General features: G+C 38.9%; 1 protein-coding gene across 2 annotated transcripts in view; it reads left to right on the top strand.

Moving 5' to 3' along the window:
* Nucleotides 1–24377, top strand: part of commd1 (copper metabolism domain containing 1) — an 80907-nt gene that overhangs the window by 7559 nt on the left and 48971 nt on the right. Inside the window, exons 2-3 of one of the 2 annotated variants that reach the window (XM_062959222.1) lie at nt 12116–12397; nt 19529–19749. In XM_062959222.1, the coding sequence (XP_062815292.1) occupies nt 12116–12397; nt 19529–19585 (339 nt within the window). In that variant the 3' untranslated portion in view covers nt 19586–19749. Of the gene's footprint in view, nt 1–12115; nt 12398–19528; nt 19750–24377 lie in introns of those variants that run through there. The other variant, XM_003215208.4, reaches the window with a different exon arrangement.

Raw genomic sequence — 24377 nt, 5'->3', positions numbered from 1 at the left:
CTAAATTTAGCCAGCAAGAACTGCAAGTTTCTGTCCCTTGTGTCTTCAAAACATGAGCTGACCCATCTTCTATTTTTAGCTTAAGTGAAACAAAATGAGACATTGAGTAGTAGACCAAAGGAGCCAGCAGTTTTCCCAGAATGTTTCCTGCAGTGTAATAAATAGGTATTCTTCATTTCTTTAGAAAGAAGAAGGAAAGAGAGTCATTCATATCACCTATCCAGGGCAACCAAGGGCAACCGGAAGCTCTATCACATCCTCTTTTCTCATTTTCCATACATTTTCTTTCCTGCTTCTTTTGAATCCTTTGAAATGTCTGCCTTTCAAGCATGTAATCAAATAAGCTCCTTTCACTGACTGTTTTGCCACATCTAATATAATCCATCATGAAGAACATGTCCTGTCAGGTACCATTAATTTGTTCTGTCCACATGAGTTTTATTGGATATAGAAAGAGAGTACAGAAGAGTCTCACTTATCCAACATTCATTTATCCAACATTCTGGATTATCCAACACAGTCTGCCTCCCGCCCGGATCCAGAGCTGTTTCTCTAGGCAGCAAGGATTTAACTTTTTACGCATTTAATTTCCGACAATGTTGTTACTATAAGTTCATTTTATGCAATTCTATCTTTATTTGTAGTCAATTTGTTAGTAGCCAATGTTTTGTAGTCAATGTTTTCAATACATTGCGATATTTTGGTGCTAAGTTCGTAAATACAGTAATTACTACATAACGTTACCGTGTACTGAACTGCTTTTTCTGTCAATTTGTTGTGAAACATGATGTGTTGGTGCTTAATTTGTAAAATCATAACGTAATTTTGACGTTTAATAGGCTTTTCCTTAATCCCTCCTTATTATCCAACGTTTTTGCTTATCCAACGTTCTGCTAGCCCGTTTATGTTGTATAAGTGAGACTCTACTGTACTGATTAATTCAAATGCTATTTTATTACAATCTAGATCAGGCATCCTCAAGTTACAGCCCTCCAACTGTTTGGACCTCCAACTCCCAGAAGCCCCAGCCAGCTTGTTCAGTGCTCAGGAATTCTGGGAATTGGAAATCCAAACATCTGGAGGGCCACAGTTTGAGGATGACCTAGACTAGTGTTTCTCAAACTGCTCCAGATGTTTTGGACTTCAGGTCCCACAATTCCTAATAGCTGGTAAACTGGCTGGGATTTCTGGGAGCTGAAGTCCAAAACTCCTGGAGCAACAGAATTTGAGAAACACTGATCTAGACAATCTTAAAACTTTAGGGTGACCAACTTTCAGCTGTGTATTTGAGATTTATTAACAACAAAGTTTTGTATTTTTAGTGACGCTGCGTCACTAGTAAATGTTCATAAAATGGATAATACTAAAAAAAACAAAGTTTACACTGTATATAACAGTAGTTCTCAACCTGTGGGTGCCCAGATGTTTTGGCTTTCAGCTCCCAGAAATCCTAACAGCTGGTAATCTGACTGAGATTTCTAGGAGTTGTAGGCCAAAACACCTGGGGACCCACAGGTTGAGAACACTGGTATATAATATACAAGTTACAACATGGAAGAAAAATTACAAATCATAGAATCATAGAATCATAGAATAGTAGAGTTGGAAGAGACCACATGGGCCATCTAGTCCAACCCCCTGCTAAGAAGCAGGAAATCGCATTCAAAGCACCCCCGACAGATGGCCATCCAGCCTCTGCTTAAAAGCCTCCAAGGAAGGAGCCTCCACCACGGCCCCGGGGAGAGAGTTCCACTGTCGAACAGCTCTCACAGTGAGGAAGTTCTTCCTGATGTTCAGGTGGAATCTCCTTTCCTGTAGTTTGAAGCCATTGTTCCGTGTCCTAGTCTCCAGGGCAGCAGAAAACAAGCTTGCTCCCTCCTCCCTATGACTTCCCCTCACGTATTTGTACATGGCTATCATGTCTCCTCTCAGCCTTCTCTTCTGCAGGCTAAACATGCCAAGCTCTTTAAGCCGCTCCTCATAGGGCTTGTTCTCCAGACCCTTAATCATTTTAGTCGCCCTCCTCTGGACGCTTTCCAGCTTGTCAACATCTCCCTTCAACTGTGGTGCCCAAAATTGGACACAGTATTCCAGGTGTGGTCTGACCAAGGCAGAATAGAGGGGGAGCATAACTTCCCTGGATCTAGACGCTATTCCCCTATTGATGCAGGCCAGAATCCCGTTGGCTTTTTTAGCAGCCGCATCACATTGTTGGCTCATGTTTAACTTGTTGTCCACGAGGACTCCAAGGTCTTTTTCGCACACACTGCTGTCAAGCCAGGCGTCCCCCATTCTGTATCTTTGATTTCCATTTTTTCTGCTGAAGTGAAGTATCTTGCATTTGTCCCTGTTGAACTTCATTTTGTTAGTTTTGGCCCATCTCTCTAGTCTGTCAAGATCGTTTTGAATTCTGCTCCTGTCTTCTGGAGTGTTAGCTATCCCTCCCAGTTTTGTGTCGTCTGCAAACTTGATGATCATGCCTTCTAACCCTTCGTCTAAGTCGTTAATAAAGATGTTGAACAGAACCGGGCCCAGGACGGAGCCCTGCGGCACTCCACTTGTCACTTCTTTCCATGATGAAGACGACGCATTGGTGAGCACCCTTTGGGTTCGTTCGCTTAGCCAATTACAGATCCACCTAACCGTAGTTTTGTCTAGCCCACATTTTACTAGTTTGTTTGCCAGAAGGTCGTGGGGGACTTTGTCGAAGGCGTTACTGAAATCCAGGTACGCTACATCCACAGCATTCCCTGTATCGACCCAACTCGTAACTCTATCGAAAAAAGAGATCAGATTAGTCTGGCATGACTTGTTTTTGGTAAATCCGTGTTGACTATTAGCAATGACCGCATTTGTTTCTAAGTGTTCGCATACCACTTCCTTAATGATCTTTTCCAGAATTTTGCCTGGTATTGATGTGAGGCTGACCGGACGGTAATTGTTTGGGTCATTCTTTTTTCCCTTCTTGAAGATAGGGACCACATTCGCCCTCCTCCAATCTGCTGGGACTTCTCCCGTTCTCCAAGAACTCTCGAAGATAATTGCCAGTGGTTCTGAAATAACTTCCGCTAGTTCCTTCAGTACTCTTGGGTGTAGCTGATCTGGCCCTGGGGACTTGAATTCGTTTAGAGAGGCCAAGTGTTCCTGGACAACTTGTTTCCCTATTTGGGGTTGGATTTCCCCCAATCCTTCGTCCATTCCGTGTTGCTGAGGTTGAAGATGGCTTTCTTTTTCTGAGAAGACCGAGGCAAAGAAGGCATTAAGTAGTTCTGCCTTTTCCCTGTCCCCTGTCGCCATCACCCCATTTTTGTAGAGAAACGTGTACATAGAACTAACTTGCATGACCTCAGTGGGTGTCACTTCTTACCCTGTGGTTAAATAAAGGTATAGTCTCTTAGACTGTAGCAAGTGCTGTTGATATCAAGAGGATATTAGACTGCAGGCCTAAACTTTCACACTTTTAATACTGCAGTGCAGAGTCCCATTTGAATGAACTAGCTGTGCTAGAACTCAACTGTATCCTCCTTCTTTGCCATCTCGTTTAACTTAACCTCCCACAAATTTCTGGCCACCTTCAAAAATGCCCGTTTTACTGGAGGGTCATTGCAAACCACTGTGACTGCTGTGTGGGAGATGGAACTGCTGAACCTTGGCAAAGTTCCTTTCTGGATCTTGAAGGTAAGGGAGTGTGATGGTGGCAGTAGCTGTGAAAGACAGATGTAGGAAAAAAAGATCTCCTCAGACACCAACCACATGGATGACATAGCACTCCTCTTCCTTTTTGGGGTGACCAGCTTTTAACCGTGAACTAAAGTGATTGTTAATGAAATACAACTGAAATAGAGCCAGGAGGATTAAAAGAAAGCCTAGTTATAATAAAGAGAAATAGAGGAGAGTCGGTCACACTATGACAGATATAAGTGTGGCTTTTGTTGGAGTATGGTTGTATTTGTATGAAATGTAAATCAAGTGTTTACTGCTGATGAGCAAGAGTGTGTATTTTTCAGTAATGAAATAGTTAACAGCAGGCTAGTTTTGACTGACAGCCTGTTGTGATTGCTATGACCTATCAGGATTAATTTCCGGCCTTTTGAGGGTTGGAACTTCCTCCGGACAGAGGAATGTGTTCTTATCTTATCTGTGGTGTTCGGCTTGAGATCTCGATGGAGATGGACTATGAAAGCTATGCTCTGAAGCCGAGAAATGCAACTGTAAATAGATTATGTAAATAAAGTTAATCAACAGTTGGACTTCGTCTGCTGGAATATTTCTTGACCAGTGCTGTTTCTCAGCATGGGAATACAGTCTGGAGAAGGAGGTGAGACTGGGATGATGAATTTTTGGAATCCACTCTGTACCTATCATCCCCTGACAGCTTTTTCCCCTTCTAGATCAATATGGTGGCCAACAACTTTTATTATGAACAATAGCATTTGTTTCATTTATAATAGCAAAAAAGAGTATAATACAATTCTAGGGGGAAAATATAAATCAGAAGGTCAATTGAATTAAAGGCAGCCAAAAATGCACGTGACAACCAAAACATACTATCTAAACAATAACATCTTTCTTCTATCTATCTATCTATATTAAAAAGAGTGATGGGATCACGGCAGCGGAAAAACAACAAAACTAAACACCCCACAACCTCGAAAATTGACAGCACAACCCCTCATCCGTGCCTCTACGTTCATACAACAAAAAGAAATGAAAAATATAGTCCTAATTAGAGGTAGAGGAAGAATAATTGTTTTTATCCAATTGCTGCCAGTTAGAAGGCTAAGCTCTGCTCACTTGGTCTCCTAGCAACCCACTCAGCCCAGTGGACAGGCAGAGTTAGGCCTCACTTAGGCCTCTTCCGCAATGCCTGTAAAATGCAGATTATCAGATTTGAACTGGATTATATGGCAGTGTAGATTCAAGGCCCTTTCACACAGCTATATAACCCATTTATAATCTTATATTATCTGCTTTGAACTGCATTATCTTGAGTCCACACTGCCACATAATCCACTTCAGTGTGCATTTTATCCAACTGTGTAGAAGGGGCCTCATATAATCCAGTTCTAAGCAGATAATGTAAGATTATAAATATACAGTAGAGTCTCACTTATCAAACATAAACAGGCCAGCAGAACGTTGTATAAGTGAATATGTTGGATAAGAAGGGATTCAGGAAAAGCTGATTAAACATCAAATTAGGTAATCATTATACAAATTAAGCACCAAAACAGCATGTTATACAACAAATTTGACAGAAAACGTAGTTCCATGTGAAGTAATGCTATGTAGTAATTACTATATTTACAAATTTACCACCAAAATATCACAATGAATTTAAAACACTGATTACAAAAACATTGACTACTAAAAGGCAGACTGTGTTGGATAATCCAGAACATTGGATAAGCGAATGTTCGATAAGTGAGATTCTACTATAATATGAAATAATTACTGTGGTAGAATAATACAGAACAATATAATCTCTAAAACCAGCACAGTAAATAAAGAGCAACACTCTGAAAGCAGGGAAATTGAGAATTCCACAAAGGAAACAATCAGGGCCAGCTAACACCTCCCAAAAAAGCATTCTTCCGGAAAAGAAGCTGAGAAGGGAGTGAAGCAGTGTGTATTACCAAAGTCATTATTATTACTATTATTATTATTGTTATTGTTATTGTGTTGCTGTGAGCCGTGAAAATGAATACAATCTGGCTCCAAGTATTCAAAAACATTGAAATCAGAATATATAAAAATTAGTGTGGTATAATAAAACAGAACAATACAATCCTTAAAATCAGAACACTAAATAAAGAACAACACTCTGAAAACAGGGGAATTCCACACAGGAAACAATCAGGGCCAGCTAACACCTCCCAACAAAGTATTCCCATCACCAAAGTCTGGCAAATCTTCTGTTTTCTGAGGGCCACAGACAGTAGAAACACATAAAATATCTCAAACACCACTCTGAAAACAAGGGAATTCCAGACAGGATACAATCAGGGCCAGCTAACACCTCCCAACAAAAAATTCACTCGGGGAGGAAACAGCCAGGCTTTAAAGCTGCAGGCCATTACATGCTAATCATATTCCCTAATTGCAGCATTCATACTTGCCTCCAACAGACCAAAAAAATCAAAAATATTGTATATTCACAACCTTTAGGAAATAATCTCCCCTGATGGCACAGCGTGTTAAAGCACTGAGCTGCTGAACTTCTGGACCGAAAGGTTGCAGGTTTGAATTGGAGGAGCAGAGAGAGCCCCCACTGTTAGCTCCAGCTTCTGCCAACCCTAAATTTCAAAAACATGCAAATGAGGGTAGATGAATAGGTACTGCTCTGGCGGGAAGGTAACGGCGCTCCATGCAGTCATGCCACAGCAACGCGTGGCCGGGCATAGCTAGTATCACTATAAATTAAAAACTATTCATCATATTAAAACATGAGACATAAACAACGTTTAAACATTAAGACATAGAATTATAACTTGGTATAAACATTAAAATCACATAATCCAAAATCGTAATCCAAAATAAGACTAAAATAAAATAAATATCCAATGTTTGAGAGCCGCAAGACATGAACAAATATTACATATACCTTATTGTTACATATACATTGTGTTACAAAAATGTATAATAAATACTATATACATGTATATAATAATTATTCACATTCATTTGAATAATAAAAATATACACATATATAAAGGTTTTCAGAATCCTGATTGATTAATGTTTTAATTATATTCAACATAATGAAGTATGGAACCCTCTAAGAAAAATATGCACATTTGGATTTCATTAACATTAAATGAAACTGCCAATTTTTTTAGAAACAATGATATTTATTTGTTTTTGAAAATATCAGGTCAAAATGTGGAGAAAAACATGTAAACCAGTAAAACTGGAGGTATTTAATCAGATATCACCTTACAAAATTGCAGTCTTATAATATATGGTAAAACAGTCACTGACAATTATCAGGATTTAAGTAGATGGGGCAAAATGTTTTTGTAATTTGTTTCATAGTGACATTTATTGGCTTTGTAATGACGGAGTGACTCATGCAGAGAAGGCACAAAGGTTAACCTCCTTTAAACATGCATCGCTAATCTTTCTCCCGCTCTGTCTTAAACTGTCTAATTCAGGGGTCCCCAAACTAAGGTCCGGGGGCCAGATGCGGCCCTCCAAGGTCATGTACCTGGCCCTTGTCCTAAACTTTAAACTTAGGGTTGACCTAAGTCTACCTGGTCTTTGGAGGTCTCTTTGCTTACTTATAGCCTTATGAGATCGTCTAGATCAGGGGTCCCCAAACTAAGGCCCGGGGGCCGGATGCGGCCCTCCAAGGTCATTTACCTGGCCCCCGGCCCTCAGTTTTATAATATATTTTATATCATTTTTAATAGTATAATGTATTGTATATATGTATAATATTGATAATAATATTATAATGTTATACAATATATTATTAATAATACCATATAATAATATTAATTATATGTTGTATATTACCTATATTACAGTATAGTGGTATAGTTCAATATAGTAATATATAATGCTAATATTGTGCTATGCTAATAATATAATATATTGTATGTACATACAGTTGCTCTGAGTCCCCTTCAGGGTGAGAAGAGTGGGATATAAATGCAATAAATAAATGTAGTAAATGAATAAATAAATAATTTTAGACTTAGGCTCACCCAAAGTCTGACATGACTTGAAGGCACACAACAACAACAATCCTAATTAACCTGACTCTCTCATTGGCCAGAAGCAGGCCCGTACTTCCCATTGAAAGCCTGATAGGTTTATGCTGGTTACAATTGTTTTCATTTTTAAATATTGTATTGTTCTTTCATTGTTGTTGTTGTTTTGCACTACAAATAAGACATGTGCAGTGTGCACAGGAATTTGTTCGGTTTTTTTCCCCAAATGATAATTCGGCCCCTCAACCGTCTGAAGGATTGTGGACCGGCCCTCTGCTTTAAAAGTTTGAGGACCCCTGGTCTAGATGATCTTTGGAGGTGTCTTTGCTTAGCTACGGCCGTATGAGACCATCTAGATGGCTTTTGGAGGTCACTTTCATTACCTATGGTCATATGAGACCGTCTAGATGGCCTTTGAAGGTGCCTTTACTTACCTATGGTTTTATGAGATCGTCTTGATGGCCTTTGGGGCCCCCTTTCCTTACCTATGGTCTTATGAAACCATCTAGATGGCTTTTGGAGGTCACTTTCCTTACATATGGTCCTATGAGACCATCTAGATGGTCTTTGGAGGTCTCTTTGCTTACCTATGGTCTTATGAGATCGTCTAGATCAGGAGTCCCCAAACTAAGGCCCATGGACTGGATGCCCCCCAAGGTCATTGACCTGGCCTCTGTCCTAAACTTTAGACTTAGGGTTGACCTAAGTCTGAAACGACTTGAAGGAATACAACAACAACAATCCTAATTTTGGACTATTTCATCATAGTCCGGCCCCCCAACAGTCTGAGGGACTGTGAATCGGCCCTCCGCTTAAAAAGTTTTGAGGACCCCGGTCTAATTTCACCTTTATACTTTCACTTCCCCTTGACAGCATTTTTAACAGGCACTTATTTATACCTTTATTTTTATATCCTGTCCCATCTCCCCGAAGGGACTCGGGGCGGCTTACAACAGGGACAAGCCCGAACAACAACACAGCAAAACATTACAAACACAAAATTTAACACTAAAATTATAACATTTCAACAGTAAATAAAAACAATATAATAAAACAATACTTTAAAATCTGAGCAGATAAAATAAGAATGAATAAAGAGAAACATGGAGACAGGTTCATTAAAGTGCTATATCATGGAATAAGGGACGGTGATAAAGTGCCCTACAATTTTGTAAACATAGAGAAATAGTTCAATGACAAATCTGATGGGCCTATTCATTCAAACGCGCTCCGGAACAACCATGTTTTCAATTCCCGGCAGAAGATGGGCAAGGAAGGAGCTAACCTGATCTCCCTGGGGAGAGAGATCCAGAGCCGAGGGGCCATTGCCAAGAAGGCCCTCTCCCTCGTCCCCACCAGCCGCATTTGAGACAGGGGTGGGAGTGAGAGGAGCACCTCCCTGGATGATCTTAGGGTCCACGTAGGTACGTAGGGGAGGAGGCGATCACAGAGTTAGGCAGGTCCTGAACCGTTTAAGGCTTTATGGGTAATAATCTACACCTTGAATTGGGCCCGGAAACTTATCGGTAGCCAGTGGAGCTGTTTAAACAAGAGGGTTAACCGCTCTCTATAACTAGCTCCCATTATTAATCTGGCCGCTGATCTTTGTATCAGCTCTAGTTTCTGAACCGTCTTCAAAGGCAGCCCCACGTAGAGTGCATTGCAGTAATCCAACCAGGAGGTAACTAAAAAAAAATTAAAAAATTAAACAGTAAGCTCAAGCACATGTAATGTAGCCAAACTCTGTAGCACCCATTATAACACTAACATGCCACTAACTTCATTATGACAACACGCCCCCACTTACCACCATTACGCAATTAGAAAATTATAAAACCTATATAACATATTTATTTTTATCTAAATTTAGCCACCCTGAAAGATCTCTTTTAGGAATGGAATGGCAGGACAAAAATATTTTAGTTAATAAAATAAATTCAATACGTTTGTAAATCATCGGTTTTACAAGATTAAGAACTGTTTGTTGAAATAAGAAAAGTAATCTGTTGAACTAATTGAGCAAAAGCTATGGGTGCTTCACTCTAGAGATCAAATTACTCAGGATCCTTTTTAAAAAGAAACTTTTGTTTGTGTTTCTTTTCTTCTTCCTTCACTAACCTAGGCTGTTTATTCCTCCTTCCAGAGAAAGGTCTAGCAAACATAGTAGAATCTTAATTAATTTGATTTTGATTCCTCCCCTCCCTTGAATTTCTCTGGCTTTCTGTGTGAGAGCCAAAGAAGAAAGCAGTTGATATGATACATAAAAATGAATTGGTTTTGTTTCTCCAGTCCTCTGATTTTATTGTATTGCAGATTGGCAGCTATGTGCAATGTAGAGGGTTTGTTAATGAAAATGCCTACATGGCTTGGCATGGCAAATTCCTGGGTCACAGCCACAGCTGACAAGTAAAGTTCTGTTTCTGGAAACTAAGGGTGTTTTCCCTCTGGATTTTACCAATTGTCCTTTCTCACTAGCATTACATGCTTGTCAAACTCTATTTCTCAGAGTGCATCGTGAATTTATATCAGTTTTTCCTGCTAGGGCTTCTCTCCTTTGGAACCTAATCAAAATTCGGACATAAAAACATCTTACCAATTAATTCTTGTTCCATTATGGAAGTGACATTTGAAATAATTACTATTTTATTGGGTTGCTGTGAGTTTTTCGGCTGTATGGCTATGCTGCAGAAGCATTCTCTCCTGACGTTTCGCCCACATCTATGCCAGGCATCCTCAGAAGTTGTGAGGTCTGATGGAAAATAGGCAAGTGGGGTCTATATATTTGTGGAATATAGGGTGGAAGAAAGAACTCTTGTCTGAAGCAAATGTGAATGTTGCAATTGACCATTGATTAGCATTGAATAGCCTTGCAGCTTCAAAGCCTGGCTGCTTCCTGCCTGGGATAATCCTTTGTTGTGAGGCTTTAGCTGATCCTGATTGTTTCCTGTCTGGAATTCCGCTGTCTTCTGAGTATTGTTCTTTATTTACTGTCCTGATTTTAGAGTTTTTTAAACACTGGTAGCCAGATTTTGTTCATTTTCATGGTTTCTTCCTTTCTGTTGAAATTGTCCACATGCTTGTGAATTTCAATGGCTACTCTGTGGATTCCCCCAGGCAGGAAGCAGCCAGGCTTCGAAACTGCAAAATTATTCAATACTAATCAAGGTGGCCAATTGCAACATTCACACTCGCCTCAAACAGACTAAAGTTCTTTCTCCCACCATGGACATTTCACAGATATATAAACCCCACTTACCTAGTTTCCATCAGACCTTATAACCTCTGAGGATGCTGCCATAGATGTGGGTGAAACATCAGGAGACAATGCTTCTGGAACATGGCCACACAGCACGGAAAATTCACAGCAACCCAGTGATTCCGGCCATGAAAGCCTTCGACAACACATATTATTTTATTGGCTGTTTTATTAGGAAAAAAAGCAAAATGTATTAAAATTGCTCTTTGCAGAATAGTAAACAAGCCTTTTCACACTTCTGAAGGTTTTAAAATCTTTTTTCCCATTTCATTATGGGAAATATCAAATATTCTAAGTTCCATTATTTCCCTTGAATTCTTACCATTTTCCCCTTTTTCCATCAAGAAAGCCTCTCTTTAAATAAGAAAGGACATATCAGATAAATGCTAATGCAGCACTAGGCAATATGGCCTTTCTCTCCTCCATGTTCTCAGTCCCTGTGTCGGGACTGTGGCTATAACAGATAATGGCTTTGGTTAAAAAGACAATAAAACACAATGGCCTTGTTTTTCTGAACTGCTGTGTCCACAAATGACATGATTTTGGGAACTAAAATCTGCAGCAGATGAAAATGTTGGTGTAGGTTTGTTGTGAGCATAAATTCAAACAAGACTTTCCTAAACATGAGCATTTTGATAAGCACAGATCTAGGAATAATTATATCCTATCAACTTTCTCCATTCCAGTTTGTTTATGCTGTAGAGATGTAAATTTTTGAAGCCGTGGGGCATGCATTTTTAAAGAAAAAAATGAAAAGGAAAGAGTTGGAATTGCATAGCATTGATCTATATCTGTTAAAGTGATGTAAACTGCATTCATTCTACAGTGTAGATAGATTCATAGTTTTTTACAGAGTGTGTAGGGTTCTCCGCCAAAGACTGCTGTTACCTTCCCAAACTACAACTCCTAGGATTCCATAGTATTGACCCATAGCAGTTAACTGGGAGTTAAACTGAATCCTGGAAGTTGTAGTTTAGTGAGACACTAACACTCTATCAGGGAACACTAAAGACCTTGTGAAACTACAACTCCCAATAATGACAATAATAAAAGGTTTCCTTCTGATGCAAAAGTGAATTTAGTTGCTAATGTGACATATGATTACAGAGAATTTTATTCTGTACAATTTTTCATTTTGTTGCAGTCGATAGCATCTGCTGACATGGATTCAAATCAACTAGATGCATTTTTGACTGCACAGAAAAAGAAACCAGGAGGCATCACAAGTGATCAAGCTGCAGCTATTGCAAAATTTTGGAGGAACCACAGAATGAAAATCCGAGACAACTTGATAAATCAAAGTAAATGGGAAAATACACTCAGAAACTTAAGCTGGAGAGTAGATTTCAAATCTCAGTCAAGAAATATTGACCAATTAAGCAGTCCTGTAGCGATAGTCGAAATGGAACTTGGAAAAAGTGGACAGGTGAGCAATGTTTATTTTGCTTTATTGTTTTGAAAAATGTTATTTAAAGGTGGGGCTTGTAGAACATGTTGGCTATTGTCTGACCTAGCAAATACGACTGAATTGAAAACACACAAAAATGCAGAGCATTATACCATTCTGCCATGTTATGTGTACCAGGTTATTGATATAAACCAGTGTTTCTCAAACTGTGTTCCTCCAGGTGTTTTTGGACCTCAGCTCTCAGAAATCCAAGTCAGCTTACCAGCTGTGAGGAATTATGGGAGCTGAGTCCAAAACATATGGAGGAGCACAGTTTGAGAAACTCTGGTATAAATTTACAAAAAACTCTGTGAATTGTAGCCTTCTCTGCAAAATCTGCTCCCTAGTTAAGAAGGTCTGATTTGTTGTCAGTGTTTCCCTGTTGGTTGTCCAGGTCAAAAACATTGAACAATTCAAAGGCTATCTTTCAAATACGGAAGAGATGCAAGACTCAAAGGAGTGAAATGATTTGCCATGATTCAGTATTCTGTTTAAGCCATAGCCAATGCTCAACAGTCCTGTCTTTTTCATTAATTGAGTGGTTAACATTCTAAAACACTTTCCTAACCTCAGATGGTAAAATATAGCAATGCCTTATTGTCATCTCAAACTTGAATGCAAGTCAAAGCAAGAAGATATTTATTACTAGCATTTTGAAAGCTTATAATAAAAACCTGCTACAGGTCAGGAAAGATATAGGTGAACTACCCATTTGTTTGTTGTAATGTATCTTCATGTTGTTCAGACCTACTAAAATATGTCATATATAGCCGAAATAAGCCTCTGTACTAGAGCACTGCAGAGCAGCCAGGATAACACCGTTTCAAAGAAAAACAAGGCCAGTTATACTGATATATGTTTCAGGTAAATTGCTGAATCGTGTTAAAAATAAAAACATATATAGAAATTTATATAGAAAAATATATATAGTGAGGATGCTCTATGACTAGCAAGATAAGACAGAACAAGCCTTATGAGGAGTGGCTGAGGAAGCCGGGTCTGTTTAGCTAGGAGAAAAGAAGACTGAGAGGGGACCTGATAGCCATGTTTTAATATTTGAAAGGTGTCACCTTGGGAAGGGACCAGCGTTGTTTTCTGCTTCACTAGAGATACTAAGAGACAGAGCAATCGATACAAATTGCAAAAAAAAGTGATTCCACCCAAATATTAGGAAGGACGTGTTGATGGTTAGAGTGGTTGTGCAGTGGAATTTGCCACTTTGGAATGTTCCTTCGTCTCTGGAAGTTTTTAAGCAGAGGCTGGATGGCCATCTGTTGGATATGCTTTCACTGTGTTTTCCTGTATGATGGGATTGGACTGGATGTGATCTTTTCCAACTCTATGATTCTATAATTCCAAGTGTTGACAAAAAGGTAAGCAAATTTTCATCATGTTTTTCTACCATTGGTAACTTTGAAAACTGAGTGAATTACCCTCATTCAAAATTTAGTTTGTATGGAAAAAGTTATTGTTTGGATTAAACAATTAATAATTAAATTTAGTAAATAAGTCTCTCAAATAAGCTATTTTTAATCAATCAAGTTTGTCTTGTAAAGCATTAGATTTGTTTTCTAGGAACCTAGAAGTGAGTCAAAAATTTATTAAAAACCCATCCAAACAGGCACCTTTAGATAGCCAACGAAGTTCTGTATGAAGCATCAAATGATTTAATTCTTCATTTTCCAAACAAAGCAATCAAAACAATATCATTCAGTGAATTGCTTCTGATTTTGTTGATTGCTTTAATGGCACAATACAACCTATATATATATATATATATATATATATATATATATATATATATATATATATAAAAGAGTGATGGCATCACGGCAATTCACAAAACAACAAAAGTACAGGCCCCCCAACCTCAAAATTTGACAACACAACCCATCATACACGCCCCAAGGTTGAGACAACAAAAAGAAAAGAAAAATAAAGTCCTAATTAGAGGGAGAGCAATAATTTTTTTATCCAATTGCTGCCAGTTTAGAGGGCTAATCTCTGCCCACTTGGTTGCCTAGCAACCAAGGGACAGCCAGGTTTCAGTTAGGGGACATGCAGATTTAGGCCTCACTTAGGCTTCTTCCACAGATTATCTAATTTGCACTGGATTATAAGGCAGTGTAGATTCAAGGCCCTTCAACACAGCTATATAACCCATTTATAATCTTATATTATCTGCTTTGCACTGGATTATCTTGACTCCACACTAACATATAATCCACTTCAGTGTGCATTTTATACAGCTGTGAAGAAGGGGCCTCATATAATCCAGTTCTGAGCAGAGAATATAAGACTATCAATATACAGTAGAGTCTCACTTATCCAACGTAAACAGGCCGGCAGGATAAGTGAATATGTTGGATAATAAGAAGGGATTCAGGAAAAGCCAATTAAACATCAAATTAGGTAATTGTTATACAAATTAAGCACCAAAACATCATATTATACAACAAATTTGACAGAAAAAGTAGTTCCATGCGCAGTAATGCTATGTAGTATTTACAGTAGAGTCTCACTTATCCAACACTCACTTATCCAACGTTCTGGATTATCCAACACATTTTTGTAGTCAATGCTTTCAATATATCATGATATTTTGGTGCTAAATTCATAAGTACAGTAATTACTATATAGCATTACTGTGTACTGAACTACTTTTTTGACAAATTTGTTGTCTAATATGATGTTTTGGTGCTTAATTTGTAAAATCATAACTTAATTTGAGGTTTAATAGGGTTATCCTTAATTCCTCATTATCCAACATATTCGCTTATCCAATGTTCTGCCGGCCCGTTTATGTTGGATAAGTGAGACTCTACTGTACTGTATTTACAAATTTACCACTAAAATATCACAATGAATTTAAAACACTGACTACAAAAACATTGATTATGAAAAGGCAGACTGCGTTGGATAATCCAGAACATTGTATAAGCGAATGTTGGATAAGTGAGATTCTTCTTTAATATGAAATAATTACTGGGATAGAATAATGCAGAACAATATAATCTCTAAAACCAGGACAGTAAATAAACAGGGGAATTCCACACAGGAAACAATCAGGGCCAGCTAACATCTCCCAACAAAGTATTCCCATCATCAAAGTCTGGCAAATCCTGTTTTCTCAGGGCCACAGACAGTAGAAGCACATAAAATATCGCAAACAACACCACTCTGAAAACAAGGGAATTCCAGACAGGAAACAATCAGGGCCAGCTAACACCTCCCAACAAAAAATTCACTCAGGGAGGAAACAGCCAGGCTTTAGAGCTGCAAGGCCATTACATCCTAATCATTTTTCCTAATTGCAGCATTCATACTTGCCTCCAACAAACAAAAAAAACCATCAGAAATATTGTATATTCACAACCTTTAGGAAATAATATCCCCTGATATTGTTAAAGCGCTGAGCTGCTGAACTTCTGGACCAAAAGGCCACAGGTTTGAATTGGGGGAGCGGAGAGAGCCCCCACTGTTAGCCCCAGCTTCTGCCAACCCAGAAGTTCAAAAACATGCAAATGTGAGTGCATCAATAGGTACTGCTCCAGCGGGAAGGTAACGCCGCTCCATGCAGTCATCCCACATGACTTTGGAGGAGTCTACGGACAACGCCGGCTCTTCAACTTAGAAATGGAGATGAGCACCAACCTCCAGAGTAAGACACGACTGGACTTAATGTCTGGGGAAAACCTTTACCCTTGACCTTAACTACCACCAATTCCTCAATACTTTATTTCCCATACCACCAGACTTCGCCACAGCAACACGTGGCCGGGCACAGCTAGTGTATATATATATAAATGTAATGTGCATTTTTCCCATGGAGTAAACAACAAAACCACTGAACCAAATCACACCAGATTTGGCCACAAAAGACATAGTCATCCAATCTGTCTTTCCATCAAAGAAACCTAGAAAAATAAAGTCCAAATTACAGAGGACAAGGAAGAGCTGTTTCTCCCCCAGGGAGCAAGTTGAGGAGGGAGAGAAGTAGTGTGTATTATCATAGTAATTATTATTATTGACACAAAGACATAGTATGACACAGCAAACAAGATATATATGCTGGATTTTGTATCAGAAAATCACAAGTCAAACACTTCCCAAGTGTTTAGGACTGTGTGATGTATTTCAAATAATGTGCTCAGATCCAAGTAAGGTGGCCTTCTGCAGTTGACAGATTGTGATTTTGTCAATGTTTATTGTTTTCAAATGCTGGCTGAGATCTTTTGGCATGGCACCCAGTGTGCTGATCACCACTGGGGCCACCTTTACTGGTTTATGCCTGAGCCTTTGCAGTTCGATTTTGAGGTCCTGATAACGGCTGGGTTTTTCCTGTTGTTTTTCGTAAATTCAACTGGTATGGAGACATCAATAATCCAAACTTTTTTCTTTTCCACAACCGTGATGTCTGGCGTGTTGTGTTCCAAAACTAACACCTCCCAACAAAAGATTCCCTGGGAGGAAGCAGACAGGCTTTGAAGCTGAAAGGCCATTACATGCTAATCATTCTGGCTAATTGCAACATTCCTATTTGCCTCCAACAGACAAAAAAAGGAAAATGGACCAGAAATATTGTATATTCACAAGCTTTAGAAAATAGCATATACTAACTACCACCAATTCCTCAATACTTTATTTCCCATATCACCACACTTCGCCACAGCAACGCGTGGCTGGGCACATCTAGTAACCTATATAGACATTCACTCAGATTCGTTGCAACTGAGTGTTGACTATGATACAGTATAACATATACAGTGTAAACATTGTACCTTTTTTTTTTTCAAAATAAAATATGCAGGAAAACCGCTGTAGCACTCTGTCATCACTTGAGAACCATCAGTAGAAACTAATAAGATATTACTCATGGGGATTTCTTTTTGTTTTTAAAAAACTCTTCCAATGCATAAAATGCTATCAGTTTGCACATTTTTAGCAAATAATAATTAATGGCCATTTTTCTTTTATGAATCACATGCTAAAAATATGGCTTCATTTCCTGGTAAAGTTGACTCATCAAGCTACAAAGAAAACTGGGATACTCACATAATGAATTTTCAACATCTTGAGCCATTTCATCCATTCTTCTTGGTATTGTATTATTACTCAAAGAAATTTTCTTGGTAATGTCTGCTGGCATACGTAGCATAATGTGTATTACCTCAGTTATAGCCAGTAGAATTTGTTTTTCCCAAATAGTTTGTGGTTATCCCAAATTACCAATCTGTGTATTGTATCAACTGAATGTTGTAAGAAGTATGCAATTCATCATCATCTTGTTTGAATATTACTAAAAAGAGTTTTGTCGATGTCGGCTGTCTCAAGAAACTTCCTAGAGGGCTTGACTATAAAACAAATCCTTATTTTCCTTATCAACTTTTGTGAGATGGTGTTGTATCCTTGAAGGTTTCATTTGATAAAATCTTTGGCAAATCAGGTACATTTGTAATGTAGGCAACTCCACAAAAGTCAACATTGACACCGAAATACAACACCATCTAAGCTCTGCAAGCATAGCATTTTTTCAAATGAAGCAGAGAATGTTTGAGAATCAGGACATTTGTAGAGATACCAAGATGCTCATTTATAAAGTTATTATCTTTCTAACTCTGTTGTATAACTGAAACATGAACCATTTGCAAATATTACACGACTTCTGGAACAATTATATCAAAGTTGCCTTTGAAAAATCCTGCAAATCTCTTGGCAAGACGGGCAGACAAATGTCAGCATCCTGGAAGAAGCAAAGACCATCAGCATTGAAGTGATGGCCCTCCGCAGGACTGCCACGTTGTCCAAATGCCTGATCGCTTTCTCCCAAAGCAATTACTTTATTCTAAGCTCAATAACGGAAAATGGAATGTTAATGGACAGCAAAGGAGATTTAAAGATAGGCTTAAAGCTAACCCAAAAATGTAGAATGAACACCAAGAAGCCCTGGCCTCGAGCATCCTAACTGAAGGTCAGCTGTTACCAACAGTGCCATGGATTTTGAAGAAGCACAAATAGAGGGCAAAAGGGAGAAACGTGCCAAGAGGAAGAAGGCGCCTCAAGCAAAGCCTTGTCTTCCATATGGAAATGTGTGTCCTTACTGCAAAAGACCATGTGTGCTTGACAGGGTCGCACTCCCCCTGAAGGCACAGGTCCGCAGTCTGGGGGTCCTCCTGGATTCAGCACTAGCACTTGACGTCCTGATGTCGGCGGTGGCCAAGAGGGCCTTTGCGCAATTAAAATTTTTCCCCCCAGCTGCGACCGTACCTTGTGAAGTCTGACTTGGCCACGGTGGTCCACACCCTAGTTACCTCCAGATTGGACTATTGCAATACACTCAATGTGGGGCTGCCCTTGAAGACGACTGGTCCAACGACTGGCAGCCAGACTGCTAACGGGAGCGAATTACAGGTGGTCAACCCCCCTGTTTAAGGAGCTCCACTGGCTGCCAATTATTTTCCAGTCCTAATTCAAGGTGCAGGTTCTTACCTACAAAGCCCTGAACGGTTTGGGACCCACCTACCTTCGCGACCGTGTTTCCCCCTATGGACCTGCATGATCTCTTCGATCATCTGGGGAGGCCCTTCTCTCGCTTCCACCTCCATCACAAGCTCGGCTTATTGTGACAAGGGAGAGGGCCTTCTCTGTAGTGACCTCATGGATTTGGAACTCCCTTCGTAGGGAGATCAGGCAAGCACCCACCCTATCATCTTTCAAAAAGGAGTTAAAAACTTGGCTCTTCCCTTGCGCTTTTGAATAATCTAGTCCCCACGATCAAAATTCCATTTAAACGAATCCACAGTATTGAGCACTTTATTCTACTCTCTCCTGGAAGTTACTTGAAGCACTACCTCACTCCAACTCTCTTTGGGAATGTAGAGCACTTTGTCCTTCTACGCTCCAAAATGGCACTATGATATCTTTGTACTTTCGCCTAGACCACCCTCCCATTTTATTCCACTTCTCCTAAATGGTGGTTCTTCTATGTCATTATTCCATGTTTTAAATTGGTTTTTATTGTTATTATATTGTTTTGTTTGGTTTTAATGTGTTTTATCCAGTTGAATATGCTGTTTTACATGTATTTTACTTTGCTTATTATTGTTGTAGCCCAGCCTCCATCTGAGCTGTCAGGTGAGTCTGAGATTGGCCCCATTCAGCCTGTAATTTTCCCTGCACCTGCCTTGCCAGAGGACTCTGGTTTTGAGCCTGAGATGCAGCCACAGTTTGTCCCAGTGGATTCTGGGACCAGAGACAGAGTGGTTGCAAGCAGGCAGTTTGAATCGTGTTCCTTACATCAATCAAGGTCAGATCTCCAGGTGCCAGATGAACATTGGATGTAAGAGCTGATAAAATAGAGAGGGATAATGAGTTTGACAGGAAGAAAGCGATAACTCACCAGAGGAAGAAACGGGAGTTTGTGAGAAGAAGTAGATGGTTGCTTTTGAAGCAAAATAATGAGCAATCTTCTCACGGAAAAAAGACCTTGAATTTCCCTTGAAAAGGTTTGCTTTTTCTGACACAGCCAGAGGTGGTAACATTTCTAATCCAAGAGAGAAAGATCTTTGCCCCATGTTCCTGTGCAGCCTTGTATCGTGCTTCAAGTTCCAGCCTTGCTTCTACCTGTGAATCCATTTGAATGTTCTAGTGCCTTTGCCGTTTGGATCTCTATTCTAGCCAAGACTGATGCCTTGTGTTCCAGCATTGACTTTGTACCTTGGACTACCTTAGAGTTTGATCCTGCATTTTAGCCTTGTTTCCTGTGTTTCCAGTTTGTCTCATGCCTTGGAATTAATCCTTGATATTTGGTTTGGATTATTCTTAATACCTTTCTTGGGACTTACTTTGATATCCGGTTTGGACTATGTTATTTGAGTGACTTTTATAGACACTTGCTTCAAGATTTTCAAGTACTTTTTCTTATGGACTCAAACCATTTTATTGACTTTGAACTTTGATTTTGCTATTGCTACCGTGTTTCCCCAAAAATAAGACCGTGTCTTATATTGATTTTTGCTCCCAAAGATGCTCTAGGTCTTATTTTCAGGGGATGTCTTATTTTTCCATGAAGAATTCACATTTATTGTTGAACAAAAAAATGAACATTTATTATATACTGTACAGTAGTTGTCATCACAAACCAGCATAACCAGATAAACTGTGACTCCTATCAAGAATTTCTTGTTACTACCATTATTTCTATTTACAGCACTATGGTACGTACATTTACCTATCCTGCATGCTCTGGTGTTGTTTGGCGGGCATGCTTCCAAACAAAAACTTTGCTAAGTCTTACTTTCGGGGGAGGCCTTATATTTAGCAATTCAGCAAAACCTCTACTAGGTCTTATTTTCTGAGGATGTCTTATTTTAGGGGAAACAGGGTATATTCTGAGGCTTCAGTGTGGTTTTGAGGTGCCTACGCAGCCTAGGGGTGCAACAATTATTTGTTTTGGGCTTGGCCCTCTGTTAGCCACTCAGAGTCCCTGCGGGGAGATGGAGGTGGGATAGAAAAATAAAGTTATTATGTGGATCCAGAATAGGTTTCCACAGTCACTTACTGACCCACCTTTAAGACTCTACCCTTGGAAGACAATCATACTTTTTTTTAAATAGAGTAGTCATGTTTTCTCATTTCCTGCAGCTTTAACCCATGTCTGTGAGAATCTCACATTTGTAAAAAAAAAAAAAAAAAAAAAAGAGTTGATCACCTACAGCCTACTCAATTGGCAGAAAAAACTACAGCAATTAAACTATACAGTCTTTCTTCTAAAAATTATTAGAAACTGATCAGGATAAATGTAATCACTTGAGCTTTGTCCACCTTGAAAATAACTGTATTAAGGGGAACAGTTATGTAACTGGATAACATTAAATGTGAACAACAACAACAACCAAAAAGAGAGCAAAGTTCACAGGAGCTCAGAGAGAAGTGGAACAAAATTGCTTTCTTATAGCTAATGCTATTTAAATACAGTACACTATATCAGAACTTGGTTTTTCCCCATACTATATTATGTCTCAATAATGAAAAATGAAAATATATTGTAACAACTAGAACAACATAGCTTTCTATTACCTTTTACCTTTAAGGAGCTTCTTTTTGGGACACTTCCCATTAAATAGATAAAACCATTTATATCCAGTGGGGCTGAGAAGTGGTGAACATTGGAGATAGATAAGACACAAAATGCATGCCTCCCTTAACAAAGCCTTTGATAGTGAAACTCCTTTTTGCATATCCTCCTAGCCCCATTTGTCTCCTGTTTAGGTAGAAGTTTTTTAACAGAATCAGCATTGAGTGGGCTGGTAACGGAAGGCCGGAGGAACAGATTTTTAGCAAAATAAACAGCAACTGCATCTATAACCTTGCATGAACAGAAAAAGTCAGATCAGATACCTCACCAGCTATCCCCAGCACATTTTTCTAAAATAATAAATCGAATGGCTTGGACACCAAAATGAAAACCATAAGAAAAGTAGAAACTGATGAAAGAAAATGGCATTTCTAGATTTAATTTGCAAGAAGCTGTCAGGTGGTCTCTAGAAATTCAAAATGTTTTAATTTACATATGCAGATAAACTAGTTGTCTCATTTCACGTTTGCAGAACAGTAGAGTCTCACTTATCCAAGCTTCACTTATCCAATGTTCTGTATTATCCAATACAGTCTGCCTTTTGGTAGTTAATGTTTTTGTAGTAAATGTTGCAATGTTTTGGTGCTAAATTCGTAAATACAGTAATTACTACATAACATTACTGTGTTTTGAACTGCTTTTTCTGTCAATTTGTTGTAAAACATGTTTTGGTGCTTAATTTGTAAAATCATAATGTAATTTTATGATTAATAGGCTTTTTTCTTAATCCCTCCTTATTATCCAACATTTTTGCTTATCCAATGCTCTGCTGGCCCGTTTATCTTGGATAAGTGAGACTCTACTGTAATTAGTTTTGAATAAAAAGTGTTCTGAAACATGCTGAACTTCTCTTCTTTTTTGTGGAGTAGGGACCTGTCCTTACCCTTTCTGTGTTTTTTCTGCCTCTGGTGTCATGGATAAATATGATGTTTGGTATGAATGAAATTGTATGAAAGGATTATGAATGGATCCTAATTGGGCTGAAGACACAATTCTAAAATATTGAGGCCTGGAAAACAACTACACTGCTGAACTGTAATTAAAAATTACAGGGCCTTCTCTGTGTTGGCCCCCCGACTCTGGAACACCCTCCTCAAGGATCTCAGACAGGCCCCTACATTGGCAGTCTTCAGAAAGAACTTGAAGACCTGGCTGTTCCAATGTGCCTTCCCAGATTAATAGGAAATCTCCAATACCAAGTCCCATAAGCACTTTATTAGAATTAAGATCGCATATCACACTCTGCACTTGCCCTATAAGCCTTATATATCACCTGTCACATCAGCACGTTTAATCTTGTACCCATTACTCTGGCCCGGCCCAGTTCTATTGTGTTTTAGCGTATTGTTATTGCTTGTTGTTTATACTGTTTTAATTGCTTTTTGTTTTGTATTGTTATATTGTGTGTTGAGGCCCTGGCCTTTGTAAGCCGCATCGAGTCCTTCGGGAGATGCTAGTGGGGTACAAATAAAGTTTAATAATAATAATAATAATAATAATAATAATAATAATAATAATAATAATAAATTGCTGATGAGAGCTGTGACAATGATTACCTATTGACATTGCTGACATGATTAACTTTTGGTGGAAAACAGCATGTTTACATAGTCAAAGACAATGCTCTTTTCAGTTAAGGAAATTAATATCTGTTAAGAAGAAAAGTCATCATCTGTCAGGAACTGATGGGGAACCAGGATATTTCAAGCTGGAAAACAATGTCACTCATTTACAACTTTTTCAACTTTTTGGAACAGCATCAGTAAGAAAATTGCTATATAAGAAACACTTTAATATTTCAAAATTGTGGCAGATAGCTGGTCTGGTCACCCACCATGCTCTGCTCCATGGGAAGGACAGGGGTGATGTATTGCAGGGCGACAGATCTGCATGGAAGGCAGAAGTCTGGTCGTCTGCCTACTCAGGTTGGAAGGGAAGAAGTATGTTTTGGAAAAATATTGGAAGTATTGGAAAAGTGGCAGATTTGCAAGGAAGCAATCTGGCCTTAAGTGCAGGTGTTCTGCTCCAGGAGATGGAGGAAGAATGGTGATGTATGCATGTGAATGGTGAATGTGTATGTGTAGTGTGAATGCTGAGTAGATGTAGAATCCCCTTTGTTAACCAGTGTAGCTGAGCATCCTTCCACACAGCCACATAACCCAGAATATCAAAGCAAAAAATCTCACTATATCTGCTTTGAACTGGGTTATCTGAGTTCCCAGTATATTCCAGTTCAAAGCAGAAAATGTGGGATTTTATTCAACTGTGTGGAAGGGGCCTTAGATCAGTGCTTCTCAACCTGTGGGTCCCCAGGTGTTTTGGCCTACAACTCCCAGAAATCTCAGCCAGTTTACCAGCTGTTAGAATTTCTAGGAGTTGAAGGCCAAAACATCTGGGGACCCACAGGTTGAGAACCACTGCCTTAGATAATCTGTATGTCTACCTTCTTTCTCTGTGTAAAAGTTGCTCTGATATACTCTCACTGAAAATGCAATAAAAAGAACCTTTGTTTAAAAAGTATTCATGCCACTGGTACAAAATGTTCTGTTAGCAATAATCCCTAGGGACACGTCTAGCTTTTAACTAAGTAGTATACTTGTATTATTTTATACATGATTTAGGCACAATGTTGAATTGCAAGTCAAAGTTGTGAAAGTCTATGGATACAATTTTTTCCTCCTCATTCTTAGGCTGGATCTGCACTGCCATATAACACAGATTCTTGATTAACTGTATTGAGCTGGATTATATGGGAGTGTAGACTCATAAAATCCAATTAAATGCAGTTAATCTGCATGCTGAAACTGGATTATAGGGCAATGT

Source organism: Anolis carolinensis, chromosome 1 (assembly GCF_035594765.1).
Source record: "Anolis carolinensis isolate JA03-04 chromosome 1, rAnoCar3.1.pri, whole genome shotgun sequence".
Classification (NCBI taxonomy): Eukaryota; Metazoa; Chordata; class Lepidosauria; order Squamata; family Dactyloidae; genus Anolis; species Anolis carolinensis.
This window is presented reverse-complemented; position numbering and strand designations above follow the sequence as displayed.